The 8892-nt window shown below is 42.4% G+C and overlaps 1 protein-coding gene across 1 annotated transcript; it reads right to left on the bottom strand.

Annotated features, from left to right (window-relative positions):
- Positions 1-129: 129 nt before the first annotated feature.
- Positions 130-8575, bottom strand: fhdc2 (FH2 domain containing 2). Its single transcript, XM_077732332.1, has 12 exons — positions 8338-8575; positions 6806-7338; positions 6663-6724; positions 4630-4732; positions 4343-4428; positions 4040-4140; positions 3776-3846; positions 3491-3598; positions 3106-3176; positions 2809-2926; positions 2554-2718; positions 130-2472 (listed from the first exon to the last, which is right to left on the bottom strand). The coding sequence occupies exons 2-12, from the start codon at positions 7265-7267 to the stop codon at positions 625-627; spliced, it is 3195 nt and encodes a 1064-aa protein (XP_077588458.1). The 5' UTR covers positions 7268-7338; positions 8338-8575; the 3' UTR covers positions 130-624.
- Positions 8576-8892: the final 317 nt, after the last annotated feature.

The following is an 8892-nucleotide window of genomic DNA, read 5'->3' on the forward strand; positions in this document are numbered from 1 at the left end:
TTGGCAAAAATGTCAGATGACAAAAAGTTTCAAGAACATACTTCTGATATTATTATACAGACCAAAGAAAGACACCCGTTTCCATATCTTCTTTATTTATATTATTTACAAATCCACGATACACAGTGAAAATCAGCCACTGCTCTTCATTTAAGTTATATATATATATATATATATATATATATAATATTTGATACAAAACAATAAGCAGTCAACGTCTCCCCGTGGCCTGCTCAGCATTTAAAAGTGCATAAAATGAGTATATGAAATTTGTACCAAGACATGATGACAATGAAATATTTATTTTTATTACAGAGGGTTCAGTGTTTGAAATATGAAATGTCACAGATTAACACTCTTAAACAAAAGTGCAGCCAATCTGATTAGGCGTATCGTGATGATTTGGCTCTTCATTTGAACACCATTTTACATGGATTCTAGTTAAGGGTATAAATTGTTTGTTGAGGTAGGGCTTTTCTTTTTTTTTTTTACTTTTGCATGAGACACATGGCATAATGTGTCCTAATGATACAAAAATAAATCAGCTATGTAGAAGTCTAATGGATCGGAACTGATTATATACAAAAATAACCAGCCCAGGAAAGGCATAGAATATATTGCTTTCTACTTCCACAGTGGCTGAGTGGTAGTAGTAGGTCGAGGCATTTTGGGTCCAGGTATTCTTGAAGAGTGCACAGAGGTAGGACACGTGCCCATGTTGGTGCTTTTAGTATTTCTATTCCGGGTTGTGGGCATCACGCCCGTACGTATAGTCTTGGCTGTGGTAGAAGACGGACTGCGGGCTGGAAGAGTTTTGTTGGCAGGCCTTGTCTCTGAGTTGGGGGCCACTCGTTTGGACACTCGAAGTAAACTTCCTCTAATGAACGTTGACTGAGTTCTGGCTGAGGCTTTGTCCGTTGTTGGTCTTTCCGAAGTCCTATTGGTCAGAGAAGACTCTCTTGAAGTCTGTGGCTCTTTTCCAATGTGCAGTCTCTCTCGTGTGCTGCTACTTCTTTTTACATCTGAAGCAGGCCGTGTGATCGGAGACGGCCGCAAGGAAGGACGTGAGTTTGTTGAGTGAGCTGGGGACGCGGCTGGGGTACTATTCGTCACCTCCGTTTTGGACCGTACTCTTGGAACAGGAGTGCTATTGGCAGGCGCTGCCCGTAAGCCGGGTCCTCTCTTGGCCCTCATGCCATTACGTGCGGGATCCTTCAAAGCGCGACTCTCCTCCTTTATTGATTGAGAAGCTGGCGTGGCCAGATCCACTTTCCTCTCTTTTCTCCACTTAGAGCAGAGACTTGGTCCTGGTCGCGGGAGTGGGGGTGTCGATGATGACATAGTGTCATAGGAGCGTAGGCCTTTAACAAGAGTGTGACACTCTAGAGTTTCCCCCACGCGGGAATATGACCTCACAGGTTCCCTCTTGGGGCTCAACACATCCGGGTTCTCTGGGTGTGGCTGGCTGAACTCGGGTATACTGGGCGGCATACAGTTCGCCTCGACAGGAGTTGACGACCTTTCCGTTTTGATCTGCTTTGCCAGACTGTCACCAGTCCTAGACCTAGTAGCACTTGCTTTAATCCCTCTGTTCAATGGCTGCGACTCCACTTTATCCTTCGCGTTAACACTTGATTCTTTCTCAGGTTTCTGATACCTGGGCGATGAGGCACAGATGTCACTTTGAAGTATTCCACTTTTGTGAGCAGTCCGAGTTTCGGACCCATTTAGCTTATTGTGAGAATTATTCTTGTCAGTCAGAGGAATTCCAAAACTTGGTTGATGACTGGGGATCTGGGTTTTAGTGCACGAGGAAGGGGTGTCTATATTGATGGCAGCAGCATTGGGTGAAAACTCTGCATTCTTGGTAACCTTCCGCTCACATGACATTGATTCCACTTGTATAAGTCCACTCTTTTCCGACGTTTTTGTCTGGCGAGGAATGCTCTCTGACCCATCTTGCCTAACTGTGACACCACGTCCATGTTGCGAATACCATCCAACATGAGTTTTTTGAACAAGTTCCACAGGCTGATCAATTGCCCGGTATTGGCTCGACTGACTCTTGTTGTTTGTATCCAAAAGACTTCCTTGACCAACTGGAGAGCCAAACACATCCGTTTCTGGGGAGCTACAAAGCACAGCCGATGTCTCGTGGTCCGACGAACTGTTTGAGTGAAAGTTGATGGGCGTAGGGCTGCTCCCCAACTCTGGGAAGCTCTTGTCGCCGGGTAGGTAGTGAGAGTACCTACGCGGGTCAGAACTTTTCAGGCTACGACGGCTCCAGGTACAGCTCAAGTTCTTCTCGAGGATTCTCTCTAGGTCATCCTGGTTCTCCCGATTGTGAGGCTCCCGAGCGATGCCAAGGCTCAGATCGAGACCCGTGCAGACTGCCACAGAACGACGCTTTTCCCCGATCAATCTCTGACGTTCCAGACGTTTCTGCTCCTTCAACTCACGCTCAGCATTCTCCTAATCAACAGGGGAATTATGTAATTAGCCGCGACTATACCTTCTGTATAATAAGAATCCTATTTCATTTCTGGAGCCAACCTTGACAGCTTTTTGGAAGCGCAGGCAAAACAAGTCGAAGACTTTACAGGCCTCTTCCAGTTTAAATGTGCTGTCATCCTCACAGAAAAAATCCACCAATGCGCGACTCGACATTCTCATGCCCTCTACTTCATCCTCTGCCTCCTTCAGGCGTTCCTCTGTCACCTGCACACAATTGAGACATTTAAATGAGAATTCAATTCAGTTTTGGTCAAATATGTTGGCTTCAAGGTAGGTGAAAGGTGGAAGTTTTACCTCGAGGAAAGACTGTGTATGTCGCAAAATCTCCCTCTCTGTCAGGACATTTGTTTTCAGCGCCAGTACTCTGCTTTTTAACTTTGATAAATCCTCCAACACGGACTCCTCACACAACCTAGATTTTCAAAAACTGACATTTAGGACAGTTTTCCACTTTGTAAAACTAAGAGCTTAATTGTCATGGTTCAGGACATCATAATCGCCTATAAGTTTTTGACAGCTGCATTATAGGCTGAACCTTAATTATTATTATTATGAATTGATTTGGTTGCATTTATTTGGGGTGAAACTGACCTAGAAGCGGAGCCAACATGGCCCAGTTGGCTAGGAAATGAGAGTAAACTCTGATCCTTCTTCACAGCTTCCTGTGGAGGCAAACACAAATGATTAGAGCTATTGTTCCGAATAAATTAATAAGTAATTTGCAAATGCTGACAAAATCATACGCTCTGCGGATCATTCTGGAAAAAGGTTTTTTGGAAGAGAAAAACAATGTCATGAACGCATCTTACTGTTAAGGCCGTAAAAAGAAATATAGTAGTAACTCATTTTAATAATGAATTAATAATGTAAAATTCACAGCTGATGGAAAATAATGCAATTGAAATGAACAAAATAAGAAATATACAGTACTCTGGTTATGCCTCCTCTATTATTAGTTATTGTGTTGGTAACTTACCATAGCTACAAAATGAAGCAGATTCATGCCAGGTTTGTTTGCTTTGGTATCAGCCAGTTTGAGCAATGATGAAATTCGGAAACCAGCCGCATTCCCCGAATATCCACCCTGGGGAGAAGTATACAAGATCAGACAAACACATCGCTGTTCACCTTTTTGAAAATAAAAAAAAATAAAAAAAAGTGATACAAAAGACATGGAGTCAGATGTCTAGTTCACAATCCAAATTAGAACTGAAAGAGAAGAAAATAAATAGTATACAAAAGAATCGGATGTGCCACTCACTGCATTCATGTAGTTGCCTGCTTTAAGCACCAATCGAAGAATGGAGTGTAATTCAGGACAGCTCAGCAGTTCTACAATTCACAGAGATGGGGAAACGTAATTTAGTAAGCTCTAGTGTCAATGTAAAATGTCTGCATTCTCTTAAAAACACACTGGCATGCTTTTACTGATTGTCCTGTAAATTTTGGAATTTTAGAAAGTAACAAGGGCAAAGACAAGGATCTTTATGGCATGAGAGTACGCTACTCCCCGCTGTTACTTTACCTCTGGCCGCCTCCCTCAGACATCTGGCTGCCACACACAAAGAGGTCAGAGCAGGGTCAAACTCCTGTTGCAGAATCATGGCATCCAAACGTAGGCGGAAACTAAAGCAAGGGGGGACCGTGGCGTGAATAAGCAAGGATGAGCGATGATGAGGACACTGCTGGTCATCACTTAAATAAACAAACGTCATTTCAAAAGGAAGCAGACTGCACAAGCTATGAATCAAGCTTAAAAAAAAGCCCACTGGCGTAAGGGGGACATGCTGGGTAATAGTATCCCAAGCAGGGCTAAGGTGGAGCATACCTGGGGACTTCTACGAGAAGGAGGATGAAAAGATCAGGCTCTCCAAGCCAGCCACGTTCTCCACTGAATCTCCTCAGGCGAGACTCCTGAAAGGGAACAGATGTTGAGAAAACTCCATCATACCTGATTTCTGTTCAGAAGTTGAGTCCAATATCTTACACTGTGGAACCGAACCACATTATACAACATTGTGTAACGGCACACTTTTTGATCATTCTAAACAAGACCAGATGTGGTGAATAGGCAGAGGGGGGTAAGTGTTTTTTTTGAAGGTGGGTGCGCCTTACCTCCTCTCTGTCAGGGAGTAGCTTGTACAGTTCTGTCAGCTTCTCTGCTCCGTAACGGTCCCCCACTCCATGCCTGATATCTTCAACTATCTCCTTTGCGGGCCTATGGAAAAAAAGACATCAAGTGCCCTATAAGTATGACATCATGCCCGCCCGCAACTGGTCTAACCGGACTTTGGTGTCCTTTCCCAAACCCCTCCTGTCAGTAATAGCATGTCTTTGTTTTCCCACAGTCAAAAGATAATGAGGTTTTCCCCTAGTTTTTTTTTTGTTTTGTATTATTATCAGCGAAAGTGTGGAGTGATTGGTGCCACACTGGAAAATTGTGTCCACCACTTTTCCATTTACTACCTTTTCTACTGCAGCATTTTATTGCAATTCCCATGCGTGACTTAAAAACAATATTTAGTTTATATATTAGTCGTTTGAGTATATTTTGCAGTTGTTTTTCACCTACTTTAGCATTTCATTGGTAATTGCCTTCATATTCCTTTCTTAATAAGAAATTTATGCCTGGGAGGAAATGTTATGTATTAGATTGAGGTTTTTATTCTAACGACTAGAAAAATTATTTATTGAAGGTTTTTTTGCTTTGAATGAAGAAAGGTAATTGAGAAACGAGTATTTATCACCCAGGCCTATCAATTACAGAAAAAGATAGGGCAGGAGATTGTATTTACATGTAGCTTTTGTATTAGATTTCTTTTAATTTTGGCATTAGGTGCAGTGGGAGTGTTTTATTTCATTTTATGTTTGTTCCTATGCCCTCAATAACAGATGTTTTCCCAACTTGCCACCAGAGGCAATTCATTTGCATTCACAGAAGTCAAGTGTAGCTCCAGCAACTTAGTATAAAGAAGCTCCTTTTACGTTTGCCTCATCCACAAGTCTCAACACATCCAAGTTAGAAAAGCTGTGTCATTCAGGCCGGTGAATAAGTCAACATTTGCACGAATAGCTACCGTATTTAGAGGCAACTTTAATGATAATGCCAAGAAGAGCTGCCTTTTGTAAAAGGAAAAAAAAAAACGACAAAGTCACTGAATGACTTGACGTCATCAGGGAGCTGCCTCACAGGAAGGGGTCTTTTAAACAGGAGACACTCTCTGATGGGCCTCAGCAGGTGTCAACATAGTCTTAAAAAGCACTAAACGTGGACATTTTAAGGTGTCCAGTCCATCTGCTTTGGTTGGAGCCTACCCTGCACCTGTCCCCATGCAATATCAACGTGAAAAAACATTACGCACGCGCTTCCTCTTTGGCCTTAAATCGTCAGACACCCACTCCATGCTGTTTGATTTATAGCTTTTCAAATCAAGTGTGGTCCCGTTTGGGGAAAATTTAACCCGCACTATTTTCTTTTGACGCGACTGGATTTTCAGGTAAAAGATGAAAGCAGTTGGTGAAATGATGTTAACCATTGTTAGAAAGCGGAATAGTACAAAAACAAACAATTTGAGTCCGACACCATGAAAAGAGAAATAACCCTTATTATAATAAATAATAATTAGAAATAATAATGGTGATTGATAGCATAAGAAATAGTAGTTATAATTTTCTGTACAACATGAACAATTGTTATTTTAGGTATTTCTAAGTGTTTGTGTGCATAAGAATGCTGAATAACAAACAGCTAATTGGTGAGAAACAGTGTAAGAAGTAGCAAAATTATTTTTCTGAACTGCTTTATCCTCATTAGGGTCAAGGGTGTGCTGGAGCCTACCCCAACTGTCTTCAAGCCAGAGGCGGGGAACACCCTGAATTGCTGACCGCAGGACACAAGATTCAACATAACAGGTAGATACAAAAAAAATGGTTGTTTACTCAGGTAGAAAAATAATTGCAATGGTTGAACCAGGCAACTAGCTTAAATAGCAGCATCCTTGTCAGTCCCCAATATTTTTCCCACCACAGACACTTTTAACGTATAAATAAATAGAAATAATATTTTGACAGGGCACCCAAGTCATCGCAGCAACGATATCAAAAATTATTTAACTGCCTAATCGGTGCCAGGTAACAAATTGGCTTACATTTTGAACTGGCGAAGAAATATCCCAATGTTCATACTGCGTTTGGAGTCCAGTAGCGAGATCTGTAGATCAAGGAAATTCTAATGTAAAGAAAATAGTATTTCTGCTTCAATGTGAACATTAAGACATTGTAAGGGACTAACCTCCTCTGGACCGTCCTGGGGAGTTCTGCAACGTAACAGAGCAGAGCGCCGTCTCAGCGTTGCGTTGCTGTCCTGAGTCTTACATTCCTTCTGGCCGAAAAGCTCATCCAGAGAGTGCAAATCTATGGGGAACTCATCTTCGTCCATTCCGGCGCCGCTCCAAACGCTCTTTCTGCCTTCGACCCTCTCTTTGGGGATACGCTCCCAATTGAGTTTCCTCAGCCGGCTTCGACAGGCGCTGTCCGTCCGGGCGATTGGCAATGAGGCGGGTGGTGGCAGTGGCGGAGGAGGTGGTGGTGGTGGCAGAGGTGGCGGAGGTGGCGGCAGCGGGGCTGCCGTGACAGGCACCGCCACCGTGCATGAATCCATGACTTTTGCTTTCACGGAAACAGGTTCGAGAGGAGTCACAGTTCCATGAAAGGCACCGGGTTCTTTGACGCCGAGTGTCAGGTTGATGAGCATAGGGAAGAAGGAGTGAGCTCTATATGGGCGTTAACATGGTTCCAAGATCACAGTTCATAAGGTCCACCAGCCTAAGTGAGAAGACCAGAAATCAAACCCTAGCACAGAAAGAATGGAGAAGCTCATCCAGGAATAAAGTCAAAGAAAAATACTGGCGTCCACATCTGCTCATATCAAGCCACGCTTGCATAAATATTAATATTGTGTCCTACTGGACACAAAAAGCGATATCCACGCATATTTTAAAATTCCCCAAATAATCTCTTGGCCTATATGTAATGTTTTTAATCATCAGCTGCAATTGAACCTGTGTAGAGTTAGCATCCCTGACTCGTGTGGGTTTTTTCCGGGTTCCCACATCCCAGAAAGCTGCATGGTAGACTTTAGCATCAACTTCAATGTTCCATGCAAGTTAAAAGTATTTTTTAGAGGAGAGGAAACTACAGGATAATGCTGACATATGATTTTTGGAAAGTAAAAAGTTTGAAATGCTTGTCCCATCCTGTTCAACTAACTTGGCTAACACACCTTCTAATTAGAATGAATGGAAACACTACCAGGATGTAAAAAGTGATGCAAGGCTAACCACACAAAAAATAAGTACAGGGTGTAGACTTGATCATTTATTTTTTAATTTTTTTTTTGTTATTGAGAGGGTACCGACTGAAAGCTGTTTGCAGACACTTGCACTGGCAGGTTTAAGCAGGATTGGTAATGCAATTAAGGATGACTCAGAAGTTTGAGCAGGCTGCTTTACAGACAGACAGTTGTTAATCACTAGACGGAATTGGCATGAATACGTCCTCATATTATGGATTTCGTTTTGATAACGTGGGGAAGTTTGCAAATCTGTCAGGGAAACGTGGACACTTTACAAATAAAATGATCAGGAACAGCACACAGACAATTCATTGATTTCCTCAATAAGAATCGCATTAGAATTAAGAGTTAAAAACAAAAACAATTTAGTCTCGTGTCTCCGTTTCCCCAGGTTGTCTTTTAAGAAGAGTTAGTCTTCTTAAATGAAATATAATGCGTTAGAGTGGCAACAAAATTAAAAGTTGACTTACCTGATGAGCAACTGTCCCAACGGGAAAAATTAGCTCTTTAATTGAACATTTTTCTTGCTTTTGTTTCCATTTCATTCCGTTGGAAGGATAACCGATCCAGCCTTTTGGTGAAGTGAAAACTTGTTGTGCGGGACGCGCATGAGCACGCGCGTTCACGCACTCTGATGCCTTCATTGTGCGTCCTCCCAGTTTTTTTTTCCCATGGGGGGCGGATTTTGTTGTCAGGTGGGAGTGCGATCACTTTTAGCGAACTTGGATTTTTGCAGAACGTAGATGTTTTTGTTCAAATAGAAATGCAAATCGATGGTTGGTTACTGTTGGTGTTTTCTATCCATTTTGTGCCGGTAATCAGGGGTGTGGACCTCCTGGTGCCTCACGATACGATTGCGCTCGCGATGGAGGCTCGCGATAACGATACAAAAGTTATTGAAAGTAAACTACGATTCCACAAAACAGCTCATAAACTGAAGAACACGCAATTTTCATCGTTCTACTCTGTATTGAAATGACTTTATCATGAGTTCATCACTAGTAGATGTCCAATCATTGTGAGCT

The sequence above is a fragment of the Stigmatopora nigra genome, chromosome 14 (assembly GCF_051989575.1).
Source record: "Stigmatopora nigra isolate UIUO_SnigA chromosome 14, RoL_Snig_1.1, whole genome shotgun sequence".
NCBI lineage: Eukaryota > Metazoa > Chordata > Actinopteri > Syngnathiformes > Syngnathidae > Stigmatopora > Stigmatopora nigra.

Excerpts from the sequence above, each read along its gene's own strand:
- fhdc2 (XM_077732332.1), bottom strand. The coding sequence starts at position 7,267 with ATGCTCATCAACCTGACACTCGGCGTCAAAGAACCCGGTGCCTTTCAT. Across the intron at positions 3,847-4,039 it reads TCTGAGGGAGGCGGCCAGAG|AACTGCTGAGCTGTCCTGAA; the intron begins GTAAAGTAACAG and ends TGTGAATTGTAG. Across the intron at positions 2,927-3,105 it reads CATGTTGGCTCCGCTTCTAG|GTTGTGTGAGGAGTCCGTGT; the intron begins GTCAGTTTCACC and ends TTGAAAATCTAG.